General features: G+C 44.3%; 1 protein-coding gene across 1 annotated transcript; it reads right to left on the bottom strand.

Annotated features, from left to right (window-relative positions):
• Window positions 1-6,417: 6,417 nt before the first annotated feature.
• LOC133381451 (zinc finger protein 664-like) lies at window positions 6,418-18,511 on the bottom strand. Its single transcript, XM_061620582.1, has 5 exons — window positions 18,426-18,511; window positions 15,912-16,089; window positions 14,589-14,715; window positions 12,443-12,520; window positions 6,418-9,806 (listed from the first exon to the last, which is right to left on the bottom strand). The coding sequence occupies exons 2-5, from the start codon at window positions 15,984-15,986 to the stop codon at window positions 8,824-8,826; spliced, it is 1,263 nt and encodes a 420-aa protein (XP_061476566.1). The 5' UTR covers window positions 15,987-16,089; window positions 18,426-18,511; the 3' UTR covers window positions 6,418-8,823.
• Between the last annotated feature and the right edge of the window lie 2,964 nt (window positions 18,512-21,475).

Below are 21,475 nucleotides of genomic sequence, written 5' to 3'. Positions count from 1 at the left end.
CCTCACATCAAAACGGATATTATTGAGTTGGAAAAGATTCAGATAAGGGCAACCAAAGCAATCAAGGGGATGGAGGGACTCCCCTATGAGGAAAGGTTGCAGCATTGGGGGCTTTTTAGTTCAAAGAAAAGGTCAGTAAGAGGTGACATGATAGACATGTATAAAATTATGCGTGGCATTGAGAAGGGGAAGTTTTTCTGCCTCTCTCATAAAACTAGAACTTGTGGACATCCAAAGAAGCTGAATGTTGGAAGATTCAGAACCAGTAGTGTAGTGGCATATGCAGAGGTGTGGGGTCTCTTCATGTTAGTCGCAAACACGCTCCTCCCCCCCTTTTTTGCTGCTGGGTTGAGAATGACATCCTTGTTAACACCTTCTCCCACAACAACAGAAGTCCCTAGGAGCCAATAAGCAAGAAAGAGAAGAGTGTTAGCTACTGAGAAGAGTGTTCTCAGTGGCTGCCTTACCTCCTTTCACTCTCATTGGCTCCAATCAGCAGTAAAGGGCAAGGAAGCATGTTAGAAGACTCTTCTCGCTGGCTAACACATTCCCCTTTCAAGTTGATTGGCTCGTAATATGCTGGAGACACAGGGACCCTGCTGGGAGCCTGCTCCCCAAAAAGTAAGGGGTCTAAGACTCCCTGAGACCCTGGACAACTACACTCCTGTTTAGGACAGAAAAAAGAAAGTATTTCTACACACAGAGCATAGTTAAACTATGGCATTTACTCCCAAAGGAAGCAGTGATGGCCACCAACTTGGATGGCTTTAAAAGAGGATTAGACAAATACATGGAGGATAAGGCTACTTATGGCTACTAGCCATGGTGGCTATGTTCTGCCTCCATGGCCAGAGGCAGTATGCTTCTGAATAGAGTTGCTGGAAATACCAGGAGGGGAGAGTGCTGTTGAACTCGGGTCCTGCTTGTGGGCTTCCTATGGGTATCTGGTTGGCCACTGTGAGAAGAGGATACTGGACTAGATGGGCCATTGGCCTGATCCAACAGGGCTCAGTTCTTATGTTCTCTCTATGTGTGGCTTTGCTGACTTAAATTGCTCCCACCCACCTGAAGCTACTACAAGCAGCAGAAGGCTGATGGTGGTGGTAGACAAGTACCTGTAATTTATTGCCTCCCCGCCCCCATTAATAGGTTTAACAGAAAACCTGTCAACCATCATCCAAGTCTATGCTCCAACAGCATAACACAGAAGAAGAGGAAGTAGAGAGATTTTACGCAGAAGTACAGGAAGAAATTGATCACACACCAAAACAAGATGTGCTGATAATCATGGGGGACTGGAAAGGAAAAGTAGGGAGCAGACAAAAACTAGAAATTGTGGGAAAATGGGGCTTAGGAGACAGAAATGAGGCAGGAGAAACACTTACTGAGTTCTGTGAAGCCAATAATTTGTTTCTTGCAAACACCTTTTTGATCAACCAAAAAGATGACCATACATGTGGACATCACCAAATGGTCAATATAGGAATCAAATTGATTATATAATTGGGAGCAGAAGATGGAGAAGTTCCATACTTTCTGCAAAAACAAGACCAGGAGCAGACTGCGGTACAGATCATGAACTGGTCATATCGAAAATCAGAGTAAAGCTAAAGAAGACCAACAAAACAATCATAACGCCAAAATACAATTTAAATAACTTCCGAGAAGCATACAAAGATCAAATAAGGAACAGGTTTGAGGCTTTAAACTTAGTTGACAGAGAACCAGAAGAACTATGCAGTGAAGTCAGAGACATCATCAGGGAAGATGCAAAAAGACGATACCTCTAGTTAAAAAGAGAGAAAGACCTCAATGGATGACTGAAGAAACTCTTAAAATGGTTAAAGAGAGAAGGAAAGCAAAAGCAAAAGGAGCTAGAAACATGGTTAGAACCCTAAATGCAACAATACAGCGACGAATACATAGGGACAAAGAGAACTATTACAATAGTTATTGTATAGAAATAGAAGAGGACAACAAAAAGGGAAGAACAAGAGCCCTATTCCAAAAGATTAGAGAAGTGAAAGGGAAATTTAAACCAAAAGTAGGGATGTTGAATACTCAGCAGGGGAACACACTGACTGACCGAAATAAAATAAAAGATGGAAGCAATACACTGAATAATTCTATAAAAGAGATGCAAGGATGACAGATTCATTCACGGAGGAACCGTATGATGAAGAACCACAAATTTTAGAATGTGAGGTGAAAGCTGTTCTTAAAATACTTGGAAGAAACAAATCACCAGGAATAGATGGCATACCAATAGAGTTGCTACAAGTTACTGAGACTGAATCTGTCCAAATTTTGACAAAAAATTGTCAACAAATATGGAAAACTAAACAATGGCCCACAGACTGGAAGTGTTCCATATACATCCCAATTCCAAAGGAAGGGGATCCCAGGGAATGCAGTAATTATTGAAGTATTGCCTTAATATCCCATGCAAGTAAAGTAATGCACAAGATTCTACAACAAATGCTCTTACCATATATGGAGTGACAAATGCCAGATGTCCAAGCTGGATTCAGAAAGGGAAGAGGTACCAGAGATCATATTGCAAACATACATTGGATAATGGAACGGACCAAAGAATTTAAGAAGAAAGTCATCCTGGGCTTTATAGGTTACAGCAAAGCCTTTGATTGTGTAGATCACAAAAAACTATGGAATGCTTTAAAAGAAATGGGGGTGCCACAGCATCTGTTTGTCCTGATGCGCAACCTATACTCTGGACACAAGGCTACTGTAAGGACAGAATATGGAGAAACCGATTGGTTCCCAATAGGAAAGGATGTGAAAATGAAGTGTGTTCCCAATTAAACATTAGTGAACTAATTCATAAGTTCGCCAATGAATGAAAATTCATAAGTTCACAAACATGAAAGCATGTAAGGCTAAATTTGTGTAACTATGTATCTTTGCATAAAGGCCATACAAAAAGGTTGTTTTCTTTTTGCTTTATTTTACTATTCACACAAAACATGTTCCTACTCCATAATGATTTTCTTATTTGCCCTTATTTGCCTTGTTACATTTTTTATAACATTTGAATTGAAAAATGAACCAAAAAAAATTATAAAAGGTAAGGGCGCCGATTTATAATTTGCTGGGGCGCGTCGAACACGCCAGCACCAGCCCTGGGAAAATTACTTTATTAGAAAGCCCCGATTGGCTGAATCACTGTGAACTGTTGCTAGGTTTTTTTCTTTAAGTATAGGGGGTGAAAACTATAGCCTTTGTTCCCCTGGGTTCCCTCTAGACGGGTGGTTACCTGAGTAGCGTTCCAGTCTTCACTACCCTGCTTATGCCTCTCTGAGGAGAGGTGAGATTTACAACTACCTCTTCATGCAAGTAGAATAGGTCAGTTAGTTTTGTTCTTTTGGTTGTGTCTGAACTCTCTTACATGTTTTGCCTAAATCCCTGGTTGGATGTGGGTTTTGAGGAATTGTTTTGCTGCTATTAATTGTGCACTTATATTTTTATTAATAAAGCTACTTCTTAATTACCCATGTGTGTTCATTGAGTGAGAATACCTTTGGTCCTGGATCTAGCACCTTGACCACTGACCACAAACCAAAAGAGTGTGTTTGGCTTTACCTGAGGGCTTCTGGATGAGGAGTGCCTGTTTGGTTCTTATCTTTAGAAATCCTTGGTGTACCTATATCTGGGCTCTGGGTTCCCCTGACTCAGAGTGTGAACCAGTAGAACGAGTGGTGGCAGTCTATCTCCTACCTTGCAGGGTTGGTGTTGGTTTGCACAGCCTTGGCAAGGGGAGTTGGGTTCCGGATCAATTACCCAGGGTGGAGAATTGGGTCCGAAGCATGCGCCTGGCACCCATGGGGTGGCCGAGACCATGACATGCCCCTCTTCCCCAACAATCCTAGGGATGACAAAAGGAGTGGAAGGCTGAGCGAGTCTGAAAAGGCATTGTGGGGAAGAATATAACCTCTCCTTCCTTGTTTCCTTCCAACATCAGAAGAGCCTGGCTGCTGGATCAGGTCAAAGACCCATCTAGTTGCAAAGGGCCACCAAATACCCCAAGGGGAAGCCTCCAAGCAGGCCCTGCATGTAATAGTGCTTCATGGGGGGGGGAGAGAGTGAGAGAGACCCTGGCTGTATATCACATCGTTTCAGTTTTTGCCTCCTTCTGGGAAGAAGGGCAGGATATAAATTTAATCCTCTTTGAAGACAGCATTTGCAAATGCATGTCAACAGAAATCAAAAAGGGTGGGGGAGAGAAGTGTATTTCACAGATGTGGGAAAGAATGAATGATTGCTAAGTTAGCTTAACATATTTTGCTCAAGTGAGCCGTCTTCAGGGGCATATTGGGAGGAAATAGAAAAAACGTGCTAATCCACAGGTTTTAAAAATGTAGTTTTTAAAAATACTATACAAGAGTTCATTATTTCAACAGAACGTCCATTTCTCGCATGCTCACATCAACATGAAATCCACGATGGGAAACCCTCAGGACTAAAATCAAAATCCCATTATACAGGAAAAATGTTATGATACCATGATTACATGGGGAAATAAAGGGAACAAAACTATTTATTTATTTTACTTATGTATTTACCAAATTTGTATACTGCTGAACTACAAATTAAACTTCATTGTAAAGTGGTGTACAAAGAACAAAAAATATACAGTGCTGTGAAAAAGTATTTGCCCCGTCTGATTTTCTGCATTGTTGCATGTTTTTGGCACGAATGTTGTCAGATCTTGAACCAAACCTAATATTAGGGAAAAGGGAGCTTGAGTAAACAAACAATACAAAACATTGATACTTATTTCATTTATTTATTAAAGAAAATTAAGCAACACCCAATGCCCCTGTGTGTAAAAGTCATTGCCCCCTTACACTCAAAACCTGCTTATGCCACCTTTAGCAGCAATGACTGCAACCAAACGCTTCCTGTAGTTCCTGATCAGTCTCTCACAGCGCTGTGGTGGAATTTTGGCCCACTCCCCCATGCTGAACTGCTTTAACTCAGTGACATTTGTGGGTTTTCAAGCATGAATTGCTCCTTTCACGTCCTGCCACGACATCTCAATGGGGTTTAGGTCTGGACTTTGACTAGGCCATTCCAAAACTTTAAATTTCTTGTTCCTCAACCATTCTGATGTAGACTTGCTTGTGTGTTTCAGATCATTGTCTTGCGGCATGACCCTGCTGCACTTCAGCTGATGGACAGATGGCCTGACATTTGCTTGTAGAATTCTCTGAGACAAAGCAGAATTCATGGTTCCTTCAATGATGGCAAGTCGTCCAAGTTCCTGATACAGCAAAGCATCCCCAAACCATGACTCTGCCACCACGCTTGACTGTTGGTATGAGGTTCTTCATGTGGAATGCAATGTTTGGTTTTCACCAGACATAACGGGACCCATGTCACCCAAAAAGTTCCATCTTTGACTCATCTGTCCATTGAATATTGTTCCAGAACTCTTGAGGATCATCCAGATGCATTTTGGCAAACTCTAGACAAGCATTCATGTTCTTCTTAGTGAGCAGTGGTTTCCACCTTGCTACTCTGCCATGAATCCCATGTTTGCAGAGTGTCTTTCTGATGGAGTCATGAACACTGACCTTAGCTGAGGCGAGAGAGGCCTACAGATCTCTGGATGTTGTTCTGGCGTCCTTTGTGACTTCCCAGATGGTTTTATGCCTTCATCTTGGAGGGGTTTTGGCAGGACGGCCACTTCTGGGAAGATTCACTACTGTCCCATACCTTCTCCATTTGGTGAATATGGCTCTGACTGTGGTTTGGTGGAGCCCCAGAGCCTTAGAAATGGCTTTGTAACCCTTTCCAGACTGATATGCATCAACAAATGTTTTCCGGAGGTGTTCAAGAATTTCTTTTGATCGTGACACGATGTGGCTTTGGAACCTGTGTGCTTCCAACTTCAATCTGATGGCAAAGGCCAAAGTTAGTCAGATTTATATTGGGCAGGGCTGGCCCAAATCAGGCTTGATTGTTTACCTAGGTATTCAAACACCTGGCCCTAATAATCCCTTTTATTGGGTTGAGTTCATAGGGGGGCAAATACTTTTTCACACAGGGGCATTGGGTGTTGCCTAACTTTCTTTAATAAATAAATGAAGTAAGTGTCAAAATTTTGTGTTGTTGGTTCACTCAGGATCCCTTTCCCCTAATATTAGGTTTGGTTCAAGATCTGACAACATTCAAAGCCAAAAATATACAACAATGCAGAAAATCAGGGGGCAAATACTTTTTCGCAGCACTGTATATTTTATATTCTTTGTAAACCACTTTACAATGAGGTTTAATGTATAATTCAGCAGTATTAAATTAAAATTATCAATTAAAATCAACATTTACAAAAATTACGAAAGGAAAATGAATAAAATCAATGGATAAAAGTATGCTAAACTGTTAGAAAGCACCTTATAAAGTGGTCATTACATCAAGGATTAGCATTATTTATTTATTTCTATTTATTAATCTCTTCCCATAAAATATCTCAAAACACCGCCAATGAAAACAAAAAACATTTCATACATCAAAACCATTAAAAACATCTTAAAAGCCAGTAAGGATGCAGACTGGGATTAAAATCTCCACTTAAAAAGTTTGTTGAAAAAGGAAGGTCTTCAATAAGCCCCCAAAAGAGAGACAGTGCCTGTCAGATATGTGAGGGAATTCCAAAGGGCAGGTGCTACCACTTTAAAGGCCATTCCTACACCATAAAGAACAGACTTCCTGATGAGATCCTCTCCTGTAGAGTCCAATGATTGGTTGGATATATAAGAAGTGAGATTATCTTTTAGATAAACTGGTGCCAAGATGTACAGGGCTTTAATCTTTGTAGCACGCAAGATTAAAATGAACTACAAACTTAACATTGCTAAATTCTACACCTGAATTCCTCCAGTCCTCTTGTTTAAAGATTTAAAGTAAGGCTCACACTGACGTTCTTTCCACACACCATGCATTTGAATGGAGTTCAGTTATTTCTAGTAAGGCTACTGCTCACACTTAAGGGCACAATCCTACAGGCATTTTGGCCGGGCTGAGGGAGGATACGGCAGATCTCCGGCTGAGCTGGGTAGGTCTCAGCTCAGCCAGGCTATTCTGGTATAAGTCCCTCATCCCGGCTCAGCCATGGCTCAGCATGCCCAACCCAGATCAGCCAGAGTTCAGCTGGCTCAACGGATACAGGCGTTAAGTTAAACCTGCGCAGATCCCCCCCCCCCAAAAAAGGGCATTCCGGGGCTGAAACAAGGGGAAGGGGACTTACGCTGTATCCTACATGTGTTCAGCTTGCTCCTGCAGGTCCCAGTCCCAGCATAAGGAAAAAGGGTGGTCTAAGGAAAAACATACAATAGCTCTGTATTTCGCTGCTTTTATTTTCTTTCCACTGGGCTCTGCTGGCTGAGCTGGAATTGTCCCATCCCAAGGGTTAAGATCTGCCACACGTTAAGACGGACTAACTTCAGCCTAGCTAACGTTACGCTGGCTTCCTTGATGTAGGATTGCTCTGTTCAGATTTTGCCACACTCAGTGCATTTAACTCATTCCTTTGTTGTAACAATTCTTTCATGTAAAGGAAGGCTATTGCTTGGCTTAAACTCTTTCCCCATTGCATACATTTAACTGGTCTCTCTCCGGTGATGTACAGTAAGGTGACAATTCTCACGGAAGCTCTTTTCTCAAGCTATCCATTTCAGTGGTTTTTCCCATGTGTGTTTGTTGATGTATAGGAAGCTCACTACTCATACTGAAGCCCTCTCAAGAATAGTGGAGTTGGAAGGGGCCTATGAGTCCATCAGGTCCAACCCCCTGCTCAATGCAGGAATCCAAATCAAAGCATTCCCGACAGATGGCTGTCCAGCTGCCTCTTGAATGCCTCCAGTGTCGGAGAGCCCACTACCTCTCTAGGCAATTGGTTCCATTGTCGTATGGCTCTAACAGTTAGGACGTTTCTCCACACCCAATGCATTTAAATGGTTTCTCCCGTGTTTTTTTGGATGTGAAATAAGGCAATGTTTCATATTGACACTCTTTCCACACTCCACTCATTTACATGGTTTCTTGCTCTGTGGATTCTTTTATGCTTAGTAAAATTGCTATTGCACATTCCATACATATATACAGTCCCGTCGTATGTGGGCTCATTGATGTAAAGTAAGACCATAATTTTGACTAAAGCTCTCTCCAAAATGCATACATTTGAATAGTTTCTCGCCTGTGTGTGTTAGTTGATGTTTAGTACTCATATCCCTACCTCTGAAGCATTTTCAACAAACCATTTAAATGGTTCTCTCCAGTGTGGCTTCTTTGATGTTTAGTAAGGTTATTGCCGCAACTGAAGCTCTTTCTACACTTCCATGCATTTAAATAGTTTCTCCTGTGTGGGTACTTTGATGTACAGCGAGGTCACTAATGACAACGAAGCTCTTTCTACATTCCATGCACTTAAATGGTTTCTCCCCTGTGCGCATTTGTTGATGTGCAGTAAGGTAACCTCTCTGGCTGAAGCTCTTTCCACACACCATGCATTTAAATGGTTTCTCCCATGTGGGTTCTCAGATGTACAGTATGTTTAGAGCTGCAGCTGAAGCACTTTCCACAAGCTATGCATTTAAATGGTTTCCCCCGCGTGTGTTCATTGATGTATACTAAGGTGACATCTCACGTTTAAGTTCTTTCCACACTGCATACATTCAAATGAATTTTCCCGTGTGCCTTCTTTGATGGTTAGTAAGATTAATCCTGCAACTGAAGCTCTTTCCACATTCTATGCACTTAGTTTCTCCCCTTTGTGTGTTTGTTGATGTATAGTAAGCTCATTTCTCACACTGGAGCACTTTCCACATGCCATGCATTTGAATGTTTCTCCCCTGTGTGTTTTGGTTGATGTAGAGTAAGCTCATAACTCACTCTGAAGCTTTTTCCACACTCCATACATTTAAATGGTTTCTCCCTTGTGTGCGTTCTCTGATGTTTAGTAAGTTTACTGCTGCAACTGAAGCTCTTTCCACATTCCATGCACTTAAATGGTTTCTCCCCTGTGTGGATTCTTTTATGTACAGTAAGTGAATTCATGTGCCTGAAGCTCTTTCCACAAGCTATGCATTTAAATGGTTTTTCCCCTGTGTGTGTTCTTTGATGTGAAGTAAGGCTACTGCTGCAACTGAAGCTCTTTCCACATTCCATGCACTTAAATGGTTTCTCCCCTGTGTGGGTTCGTTGATGTACAGTAAGCTCATAACTCACTCTGAAGCTCTTTCCACACTCCATGCACATGAATGGTTTCTCCCCTGTGTGGATTGTTTGATGTACAGTAAGTGGAGCTCTCTGGCTGAAGCTCTTTCCACACTCCATGCACTTAAATGGTTTCTCCCCTGTGTGGGTTCTTTGATGTGAAATAAGTGTACTGTTCTCCCTGAAGCTCTTTCCACATTCCATGCATTTAAATGGTTTCTCCCCTGTGTGGGTTCTTTGATGTACAGTAAGTTGACCTCTCTGGCTGAAGTTCTTTCCACACTCCATACATTCAAACGGTTTCTCCCCTGTGTGGGTTCGTTGATGTACAGTAAGTTGACCTCTACGGCTGAAGCTCTTTCCACACTCCAAGCATTTAAATGGTTTCTTCCCTGTGTGGCTTCTTCGATGCAACAGCTGAGAAGTAGAGGATTTATTCCTCCCATTGTTTGATTCAGACTTTCTTGCTTCCCCATCATTTCCAAACACTTCGTTTTGTGCTTCAAACTCGCCTATTACCAATGACATCACCTGTGCTTCTGTATAATTCTCATTCTGCTGCCCATCATCTGCTAAGGAAGAACAAGAAGAAAAGTAATATATGTTGGACTTTCAAGCCAAAAACATAGGATCTCATCACAGATTAACCATTATTTGCTGCTTCTCAGATTTTTACATCTGCAAATTTTCCTATTTCTCCCTGTATGTCAAGGTGAAACAAAGGTTACCTGAATATTCTACATGAATTCTTTTCTATCAATATACCACTTGATGTCATGATGTCCTTATATGTCCAGTTTTTGCTCCTACTGCAATGAAACTGCAGTATACATTTCTAAAATAATATGCAAAAAGAAACGCAGTGAGGGGGAAGAGAAGGGAGGAATCCGGCTGCAGAAGAGACAATCTGGGCACTGCTCACTGCTCATATATTCCTATGAATCTGACAGCAGTCAAAAGTGGTGGTCATATAGAATAGAGGAACACAGGAAGTTGCCTGATACTGAATCAGACATTTCTCTACCTCAGTACTGTGTACACTGCCTGGCACCTTCTCTAAGAGGATTTCTGATGAGGACCCTTCTAAGAACTACCTGAAGATTCCAGGGATTAAACATAGGAACTTCTTCACAGAACTCATGTACTATATCACTGAGCGAAAACAGGGATGGCCCAAGACCAATACTGCATGGGTTTGCAGTGATGCTCTGAACTGTGAGGGGAATCCCTCAACAGTTATCACACAGTGGGATATATTTTTCACTGGCAGCTTTTGAATTTAGGCACAGATATTGCATCATCATTTTGTAACTCGTATAACTTTTCCCAAGTTACTTTTTAAAGTCTGTATCTGCTGGTCTCTCCCCTTCATCAGAGCCCCAGCCAGTTGGATCTTGTCCTTCCAGGCAAGAGATGAAAACTGGTTTTAAAATTTCTTTCCACGAAACAGACAAGCTATTTAGCTCTGAACCCAAATACCCAGGCATTTCATGTCCACCCATTGCTATGGCCCCCTCCAAACAGCAAACGAAAGCAAAATATTCTTGTGATAAATAGGATGAGGCACATAGATCCAACTGGCACTTGCAAAATAGCAATTATGCATACAGCACCACTCTATGGCACTCTGGAAACCAATCCAGCTATCGTAATTAGGGGATTTTATCAGGAGATGGAAACTTCAACCTGGAGGCCACCTCTCCTCTTTATAAGAACAGCCCTGTTGGATCAGACGTAAAGCCCATCTAGTCCAGCATCCTCACATTGCCTGAGTAGAAGCACTCCCTTGGAAGTCCACAGGGAGGCCATAAAGGCACCACCCATTTCCAGTTGCTCTTCCCCTGATTCCAGAGATAGCAAATAGCCAAAAGGTGTTTGCAATAAAGAAATAAATAAATCAAGGAAGCATCCAAAAGAGGAAAAGCTGTAGTAATGGGTGACTTCAACTACCCTCACCTAGACAGGGTACATCTGTGTTCCACTCACAAAAAAGACCCTAAATATGACTGTGTCCTAGAACAGTTGGCCATGGAACCAACCAGAGGGATGGTGACCCTGGTCTTAGTTGAAGTGAAGCCCAGGGTCTTGTGTGAGATGTAAATGTTGTCAAACCAACTGGGAGCAGTAACCATGGTGTTACTAAATGAAACATTCCTGTAAATGGCCCATTACCAAAAAAATCAAACAAGGCCGCCTTCAAATGAGGGAACTTTCCAAAAATTTGAGGATTGGTAAAAAGGAAGTTGAAAGGCAAAGTGAAGAGGGAGAAATCACCCCGAAATGCTTTTGAATTGTCTCAAAGCACAATATCAAAAGCTCAACTGGAGTGTACACCAAAGATCAGGACAGGTACCACCAAGGCCAAGAGGATGCCAGTGTAGTTAACAATCAGAGTCAAACGGTCTATTACAGGCAAGAAGGTGTCCTTCAAAAGGAATGGAACGCTTGTCCGAATGAGGAGAAGAAAAAGGAACACTGACCCTGGCAAAAGAAACGGAAGCAGACAATATGAGATGCTAAAAAAGAGTATGAGGAGGATATTGCTAAAAATATAAAGACTAACCACAAAAATATTTAAATGCATCAGTATCCAGAGGGAATCGTGGAAATAGCAGGCCAGTTAGCTTAACGTCTGTCCTGGGAATACTGGTGGAAAGCAATTGTTAAAGATAGAATCAGCAAGCGTAAGGAAGAAGGCTGCTTGCTGCAATTTCAGCACAGTTTCTGCAAAGGAAAAGTCCTGTCTCACTTCTTTGAAACAAGCATATAGATAGAGGTGATCCAGTAGACATAGCATACTTGGACTTTCAAAAGCTTTTGACAAAGTACCTCACCAAAGACTCCTGAGTAAGCATGGCAGTCAAAAGCAGCCTTTTAAGCAGGCTCCCTCCCCCTTTCAACACCACTCTTTGAAAGTAGGGAGGAGGCTGCTTCAAAGAGGGTTTTGCACCATTAAGTCAGTCTCCGTGCTCCCAATGGGGCAACTGTTGAGTTTAGGTCTTGCTTGTGCACTTCTCAGAAGCACCTGGTTGGCCACTGTGAGGACTGGATACTGCACTAGATGGACCATGCATATGTTCTTACAGACATCTAAGATGTTCTCCAGGAGAACTCACAACCTAATGGGTTAATCTCTGATGAATGAAATCAAGCAGAAACTGAAAAATCCCACCCAAAAAAGGGCCCTACAATACACATAAGCACCTACCTGCTGATCTCTCCTCTTCTTTGGGATCCTGGATCACCAGATCACCTCCTTCTTCCCAACAGGCATTGAGGTCTGATTCTTTCAAGGAAACAGACAAGACGAGTTACTTTTGCTCCTAAAATATTCAGCCATTTCAAACAGAGCTGTTTAAAGGTAAGAAGAGGTATAATTTTGATTGTATAACTCCTGCACCCCGAAAATAGGATAGGACCTGGTGGACCCAGCAGGATCACTTGTGATCTGGCACTTGTCAACATGCACTCACTCGGCATAAAGTTCAGCTTGAAAGGCCTGTTGGGGATGACACTGTGGAACTTTGCAAAGCCAGCTGTTTTCTTTTGGCCCTATCATTTTATCCACCGAAAGTCAGTTGCAGCACTAGAAATATGCATATAATGTTTGTGGTGTGTGATACCACTATGTGTGTATAATAAACACATTGTATAGGACAGGAGACACAGACGATATAAGGGAAAACTTACATGTTAGATTTCTCAAAGAGAAAAGAATGCCACTTTTCACATGAATGCTCCCATCTTAAACAGGGAAGCAGTATCAGAGGTAGCAGCAGCAGCTAAGGCAGCAAGAGCAGGGAAGGAACCTTTGCAACATCTGCTCCCCCTACTCCCGTCAGTAACAACAAACGGATCCCAGTTGACAGCCACCTGAACAGTGATTGCTACGAGGACGGGCAGTGTTACTTCAAGAGCAACAAGGATGTCGCACCTTTCTGAGAATGGCTAATGGGTTGAAGATGGAGGGCTCCCTGAGCGGGAGTCATGGAAAGAAGGTGCTCAGGATGGGAGACTGGGGTGAAGACGCCAAGGTGGGAGCTGAGAGAATCAGCAAGAGCAGGGAAGGAAGTGCAGGGGAAGATCATAGACACAGGCCCTAGAAGCAACTGTGGGAATGGTGGTAGTTTAGCTCTTTTATCTTCACATATGACTTTTGACATATAGCACACAGACATTAAATGAAATATATCCTGCAACAAAGTCGCATGCACATATAGTATTGCTACTAAGGGAGTAAAGAGAGGGGAGTAATGATCATAGACACAGGCACTGGAAGCAGCTGTGGAAATGGTGGTAGTTTAGCTCTTTTATCTTGCACACATCACTTTTCACATAAAACACAGACACTAAATGATCTATATCCTTCAACACACTCACATGCACATATAGTGATGCTGCTACTCAAGGAGTAAAGCGAGAGCGGTTATGATATTGTGTAATAATATCAGTGTAATAATATCAGTGTAATAATAAACGATTATTAGTTGATCATTTTGGTTTATTTTTTCAGCTCTGCTATAAACTGATTTTTATTTATTTATTTGAGTTTACCTGGATGATTTGTTGCATACCATCTTTTGTATAGTACACTGGGCAATTTAAAACAAAATATATACATAAAAATTGGTAAAAATAACAGCAGGGGTGTAGCTGTCATTCAGTGGTTTGTTGTGAGTTTTGATGCATTGTGTTATTCAGTAGTGCAGTGGCAAAGTCAGAAGTGCAGGGTCTCTTCACAGACATGCCCCCTTCTATGATTATAGAACAATCTGGCCTCACTTGAATACCGCTTTCGGCTTTTCTATCACCATTTAACAGTCCTTTCTCACTGTCGGAGATACTGCTTGAATTGCTGAATTCAGTGTCAACATGTTTATCTCCTACTGCTACCAAACTGCTTGATGACGCAGATGGGATGCTATCTTTAGGATTCACTGTTTCTTCTTCTGCTATTAGGGAATTCTCACTGAATGACAATTTCTAATAGCAGGAAGCATAGATCGGGTAGCATTGAATGATAAAAAAAAAACTGGGACTTTAGGAAGCTGCTTTATACAAGGTCAGAATCTTTGTCCATCTAGTCCAGCCTTGTCTACTGCAACTAGCAGTGGATTTCTAGGAGTTCAGGCAAAGACCTTTCTCGCCACTTGCTCCCTGTTCATCCCCCCACCCCCTGCTGGAGATGCCAGCTATTGAACCAAGAATCTTCTGCATACAAAGCAGGTGGTTTCCCACTCAACTCTAGACACCAATGTCCAAACCATCATTCCTGATGTGCGGGATTCAATGGCAGAAATACTAAATTCACGCCTTCCACATTTATCAGGCAAGAAACCACAAAATGCCCTTACCTAGAGAGGCCACCGTCTTGTAATTCTCCTCCATGACTTCTCTATGCAGAGCTCTCTGCTCAGGATCCAGGAGAGCCCACTCCTCCTCAGTGAAATACACAGCCACCTCCTCAAAGGTCAAGGGAGCCTGGAAAAATAATATGAAGAGGTAAACGTAATTTCTCCGTGTGCTATTTTCCCAGTCTTAAAGGGGATGGGGACACAGGGTTGTTGAATGAGGGCTTTTGTTGATGCATCAGCCCCTGTTACGAGGCCATGTTGTGATCTTGCAGTGATAGTCTTCAACTTGTATGGCTTTAAAAGATTACACATATTTATGGAGGATAAGGTCATTGTGATGTTCCTATATTAATGTATATATGGTAAGTGTTGTTGTTTAGAAGATACATGGTAAGTGGAGTGAAAGAGGAGGGGGAGTGAATGGGCAGTAGAATGCTAGATGATTGGCTGAGTGTTTAAAAATGGCTGAGCGTATAAAAGGAAGAATGAGGTGAACTGAGTGGGTGGTTTTGGTGGGGTTTAGAGAGTTGTTTGCCAGGAGAGAGTGGAGAAGGAGGGGGCTGGAGTTCGGATTAGTATTGAGTAAAACCATATGCTTATGTGCCTTAAGAAATCTTGTTAATCTTGTTAGCTTTGTTATCTTTAATAAATACTTAATTTGGTTTACCAAAGGCCTGATCCTTGGCTGGGGTTTCACAGACCAGAAGGGAGGGTAAGGTAATGACCAAGGCTGAAGGGGAACTGTAACAAATGGTGGCAGCGGTGAAGAGAATAACAATACCAGTATTCAGAGTCTCTGGGAATACTAGTATTAGGACGTGACTGGTGGTTGCCTAGCAGGGGGATCTGTTGAGATCTGTGCTAGAGCGGGGAGAGAAAAAATAAAATAAAGGACAGTCCGGACTGGTGGAGTCCCTGGTGGTGCCTAGTGACAGGCAGTAGCCATGCGCAGGTAGGAACCTGGGAGAGCCAGGGAAGGACGCCTCACAGTCATCAATGGCTACTAGCTACGATGGCTACGTTCTACCTCCATTGGTGGACATAGTATGCCTCTGAATATCAGTAGCTGGGAATCACAAGAGGGGAGAGCGCTGTTGCTCTCGGGTCCTGCTTGCCCAAGGGCTTCCTGTAGGCATCTGGTCGGCCACTGTGAGAACAGGATGCTGGACGAGGTGGGCCTTTGGCTGGTCCAGCTTCAGGGCTCTTCTTAGGCAGCATTAACAGTAAACAAAAAAAGGCAGATTCCTTCAGAGCTCCCTCCCTCTCACCAGAGAAGCGCCCAGGCTGTTTCTTCTGTCTTTCCCCCAGTGATCTTTGCCTTACCTGAGGTGGCCACCCAGCACCTCTTTCCACTGTTTCCCAAGGAACAGATGAGCTGGCCGGTGCCTCTGAAGCCATTGCACTGCCAGTCAGGGAGGAGGAGGAGAAGGAGGAAGCATAAACTAGGCCACCTCTGGGACTCTCACAGATTTTGCCACAATGGGGAATAGCTCTGAACAGCCTGCAGGGGAGAGACATTTCTATAAATGTGGAGGTGAGGGGTGTAAATATTATAAGCAACCTGACATTTGTGTGGAACGGTAAAGGCTCTAAAAAAATAAAAGTTCCTCAGCTCTTTCCCTTCATACTCAATTTGCTTATGGATGCCTGACCTACAAAAGGCCTTAACCTTTAGGCCCCAAATCTCTCCCAGACCCCTCCCCAGTTTCTTCCAGACCGTCCTCCATGCGGGGGTGGGGTCTCATCTCCTTCACCACCCTCAGTCAAGCCAGCCATCTTGGTCCCCTCCATCTTGTCTCCACTCTGGCATCCTCAAAGCCTTTCCTTCCTGCCCACCACAGAGTCTCTCCTTCAACATGTCAGCCATTTCAGGCTTTGTTATTGGGTCCTCCTCGCTGTGTCTTATGCTTCTTTTTCCACACACCCCAATCTCTGTGTGATGAGAGACCTCCAGAGGCTCCACAGGTTAGCCAGGGTTTGGTTCCCCATCAGGTTTCTAAAGGAGTCGCCCAAAGTCATAACTTTGGGATTGAGCACAGAAAGCAGGCCTCCCTGTGTCTTTCCAGCTTCACCTCAGACTAACTCTAGCACAGGCCACTTCTTAGCTCTAGAATGAGGGAGTCTCCAGTCAGAGAGGGGACAGGGGGTCTCTCCTGAAAGTGTTCCTATGGCAACACATTGCTCCACTGCCAATTCTTTACACATGGAGAGAGCCTCCACTCCTTCCATCAGAAATATGGGGAAAGGAATACTGAGCTGCATACAGTCCACTCCAGACCACTGGGCAATGAAAAGAATTTGAACTACTGGCAACAGATCTACTTTAGTAGGGCCAATGGCCAGTATCATCTACACGTATAATCGGAGTTAACCTTAAGATCAAGCGTGGCGAAGCCTTTACTGAACTGCAACTCCCATCAGCCCCAGACATGGCCAGTGGTGAGGGATGATGGGAGTTGTAATTCAGCAACATCTGGAGGGCCAAAGCTTCCTCACAACTGCTTTAAATGCTGTGGACTGCAACTCCCATCATCCCTGGCTGTTGGTCATGCTGGCTGAGGCTGATGGGGGTTGCAGTCCATTAACAACTGGAGGGGACCAAGTTGCAGAAGTTATTTCCAAGTTCAGCAGGTGGTATACAAGCTGGACAGCTTAACAGCATTCTTGCCTACCTTATAGGGTTTGGGCGACTGAGATAAGAGGTTTATTTACATATATTTTTAGTGGCAGTTTTATTATGTTTGAATATTTTTCCCAGGCCTTCTTCTAAGGAGCTAACAGTGGGAAATATAATTTGACCTCCCCCATTTGTCTTCACAACAACACTGTCACTGGGCAGAGGTCACCACCTGAATTTGACTCCTGAGTGGGGATTTGAAAACGCACACACACAGAGAGGTGTCCACTATGTCTAGTATTTAGAGTGGTAGATAAAGTCATTCACTTTTATCCTCACAACAATCCAGTGAGGTAGGTTGGGGTTAGAAACAGTCACTGGTCCAAGCTGGCCCTAGGAGCTGTGTAGCTGAGTATGGAGGTTTGATTCTGCGTCTCACTGGCAGAAATGGGAATGCCTGGAAAAATAGCAGGGGGGATTACCCCCCACTCTATTTTTGGTCCCTGACGCTTCACATGTCTACTCCCTGGTCTAAGAGCAGTACTCTGCACGCTCCCCCAGGGCTCCTCCAGTGTGTATTTGTAGACAAAACGTTTGTCTTTTCAATGGTTAAAATGTACCCTACAGTTAAGAGTCACATCCTTCGCTCCGCCCATTTTTGCCCCTGGCCCCACCAGCCACTGGAAACTGGCCCCTGGAAGGCTGCTCATAAAGGGATGTGGCCCTCAGGCTGCAGAAAGCTCTCCCCCACCTGCACTAACCACTGTATTTTGTCCAGCCTTTCACCCGAGCCCACCTCATAGGGTTGTTGCAAACATTGCCCACTAGACATTGCACTTTGGACCCTCCGCAGCACCCGGAGGCCCTCGCACCAGCGCGGGTGATCCCAGGGCAAGGGGTGAAGCCGGGCAGGAGGGAGGCGGGCAGCGCCAGCAGAGGCAGACCCTCCGCTGAGCCAAGCCTGCCAGAAGAGCTGAGACACACACACCCGTCCTCCGTGGGATTGACCTTCCCCTCCTCCGACACACTCCCAACGGGCGGTCTGGAGAAGGCCCTTAACCCCCCCGGCCAGGAAGAGCCTCCCCCCTCCCGCGCCACACACCCCTTGATGCTTTTTCCTGCTCCGCCTAAAGTTTCCCTGAGAGGGAGAGTTTCTTCCCTCCTTTTCCCTCACCCCCCCAAAAAAAATTCCTTTCTCTCCCCCCCCCCGCATGTTGCACCTCTTTGTCCTCTGGGCGCCCCAGCCTCTCCTCCTCCTCCTCGGGCTATTTCTCTCTGGGTGACGAAGGGAGACCTCCCCACTCCCTCCAATATTCTCTTTACCCCCCCCTCTAAAACTTCCTGCCTCTCTAGGAGCCAGAGCTCGGTTCTTTGACCAATTGGAGGACTGAATGGCAGGAAAGCCCCCCTTGGAAAGCCGAAGATTTCGTCATCCGTCCGCCCCCCCTTCCCGGCTTTGTCAGATGGGCTGAGATCCCCTCCTTCCCCGCCAGTTTAATCCTCCTCCTCCCTGCGGTCGTGTTGGGGCTCCTGAGTGTACGTTTGTCCAGTTCACCCCCCCCAATCATACTGGGCACCCCCTGCATTTCCAGCTCTTTCCCTTTTGCTCTTTGTCCGGGATTGGAAGGGGCCCAACGGCAGGCGATGGCGGATAAGTGGAGCTGGGGAAGTGGGTGATCAGTGGGGCTGCAGGCTCCCTCCCTCCTACCAGCTGCAAGGGGACCCCCACCTCTGCCCCTGGCTCAGGCCTTTGCTACTGGTTTAAAAAACACTGGACTCCATTGAGGTTTGCGGGGGGGGGGAGGTGAGCGTTTGCAGCAAAAAACCCGGCTCTGCCTCCCCCCCTTTCAGCTCTCTGACCGCCCTGCTAAGTTCCTCCTGCCTGTGATGATCGAACATCAGGATTGGGACTTGGGTCAGGCTGAACTAGCACAGGGGGCTGCCTTAGCTCCCTCTGCTTCAGTGAAGTTGGCTGGTGTGATTTTGCATCAACAGGAGCCTTTGATCCCCCAGTTGTGCAGCCAGCGGCCAGCCTAGTTTATTCATTCATTCATTATCCCAGCTAGTGCTGCAATTTGGTGGTTTGGTATTTTCTGTCTAGGAGGCTAGGAAACTACCTTATACTGAGTCAGACACATGTCTTATCTAGGTCAATATTTCCTACACTGACAGGCAGTGACTCTCCAGTCCAGAATTTCAGAGAAGGTTCTCTTCCAGCCCTACCTGGAGATGGGGGGGATTAAACCTGGGACCTCCTGGGTACAAAGTAAATGCTCTACCACTGAGATACAGCAATTACCAATCCATTTTCAGTGTTTGGGGGATATAGTGTTAAATTTTCCAATACCTGCATTAAAATGTTACGGATAGATTTAGCTGTCTTGTATATCTAAATGCCTAGTTATTTCTAAATTTTCATATCTAAGGCATATAAATTAGCAAATGTGAGTTTTATGCAAATTTGTCTTTTGTCTTATGTTCTGGCAATACCTGCTGGGAGGAAGGGTGGGATATAAATAAAATAATAAATTAATAAATAAGATCTCTACTTACAAGGCTGTTTAAAGAGGAAGGTCTTCAGTAGATGGTGCATGTCTAATATTTAAGGCGAGGGAATTCTAAAGAGTAGGTGCCACATCACTAAAGGTGAGCCTCCTATGTTGTGCGGAACGGACCTCCTGATAAGACGATATCTGCAGGAGGTCCTCACCTGTAGAGCGCAGTGACCGATTTGGTATATAAGGAGTAAGATGATCTTGAAGGTATCCTGGTCGCAAGCTGTATAGGGCTTTGTACACCAAAACTAGAACTTTGAACTTGCCTGGTAGCTAATAGACAGCCTCAACTGGCAGCCCAATTTTGCCTCATTTCTTATTTTCACTTATGTCACGTTTCTCTCTTTCAGCAGTGCATGTGTTGAAGAGAGAAAGTGATGAGGAAGTCTGTCAGGTGTTGCATGAAAGCAATATGTTTCTAGATATGGAACAGAATATTGGGAATCAAGATGGGATGAAGACAGATCCTGTCCAGTGAGCAGTCTCGCCGCTGCATTTTGCACCAGCTGCAGCTTCTGGATCAACCTCAAGGGCAGCCCAAATAGAGCACATTACAGTAATCCAGCCTAGAGGTTACCAGTGTGTGGACAACAGTGGTCAGGCTATTCTGGTCCAGAAACGGCTGCAGCTGTCTTTACCAGCCGAAGCTGGTAAAAGGCACTTCTAGCCATTGAGGTCACCTGGGCCTCTAGCGACAAAGATGGATCCAGGAGCACCCCCAGACTACAGACCTGCTCTTTCAGAGGGAGCATGACCCCATCCAAAGCAGGCAACTGACAAATTATCCGAACTCAGGAACCACCAACCCACAGTGCCTCCGTCTTGTTAGGATTCAGACTCAGTTTATTGGCCTGAGTCCAGCCCACAACTGAGTCCAGGCACTGATCCAGGGCTTGCACGGCCTCTCCTGATTGAAATGTTACCGAGGAATTGGGCTGGGTATCATCAGCATACTGCTGATACTTCACCCCAAATCTCCTGATGACCGCTCCCAAGGGCTTCATATAGATGTTAAATAGCAGTAGGGAAAAGATGGTACCATGCAGCAGCCCATAGCACAACTGCCAGGGGGCAAAAGACAATCGTGCAGTGCTATTCTCTGAAAACAACCCTGGAGATAGGATCGGAACCACTGTAAAACAGTGCCTCCGATACCATCTCATCTAGTTGGTCCAGAAGGATACCATGGCAATGGTATCAAAAGCTGCTGAGAGATCAAGTAAGAATAACAGGGTCGCACTCCTGTCTTTCTTCCAATAAAGGTGTAATGGGCCAGCCTAGATAATGGCTTAAAATAAGCATAAAATGTGCTGAAATCATTTACATTTGCTTGTATTGCTTCGTTTATAGCTTATAAAGTCTGCTTGTAGCAATGCATATATAATGCATAGGAACCAAATGGTACAAAAGGACTAGTTTAAAACTGCTCCCCCCTTGCTTCCATCTTCTGACTAAAGCTGTAATTTTCCCATGAAAGCAGCTGGAACATACATGGAGATAAGGAGTCTACACAGCTAGCCAACACTCCGGCTGTTTAGATAAGGAAGTCCCTTATATGGAGAAGTTAAGCTAACTAGTTGTGGAGTTTTGTTGTTGTTATGTACTACCTCTTACGCGCCCATGCACAGATTCAAGGGTTCTTCACTTTCCCATAAGCCTAGAGCTGTTCAGAGTCTTTGTATTTCGCCACTGCACTTACTTAGGCTTGTGCCATT

This window comes from Rhineura floridana, chromosome 3 (assembly GCF_030035675.1).
Source record: "Rhineura floridana isolate rRhiFlo1 chromosome 3, rRhiFlo1.hap2, whole genome shotgun sequence".
NCBI classification, from domain to species: domain Eukaryota; kingdom Metazoa; phylum Chordata; class Lepidosauria; order Squamata; family Rhineuridae; genus Rhineura; species Rhineura floridana.
This window is presented reverse-complemented; position numbering and strand designations above follow the sequence as displayed.

Excerpts from the sequence above, each read along its gene's own strand:
- LOC133381451 (XM_061620582.1), bottom strand. The coding sequence starts at position 15,986 with ATGGCTTCAGAGGCACCGGCCAGCTCATCTGTTCCTTGGGAAACAGTG. Across the intron at positions 12,521-14,588 it reads CAAGACGGTGGCCTCTCTAG|AATCAGACCTCAATGCCTGT; the intron begins GTAAGGGCATTT and ends TTTCCTTGAAAG. Across the intron at positions 9,807-12,442 it reads AGAAGAGGAGAGATCAGCAG|CAGATGATGGGCAGCAGAAT; the intron begins GTAGGTGCTTAT and ends GTTCTTCCTTAG.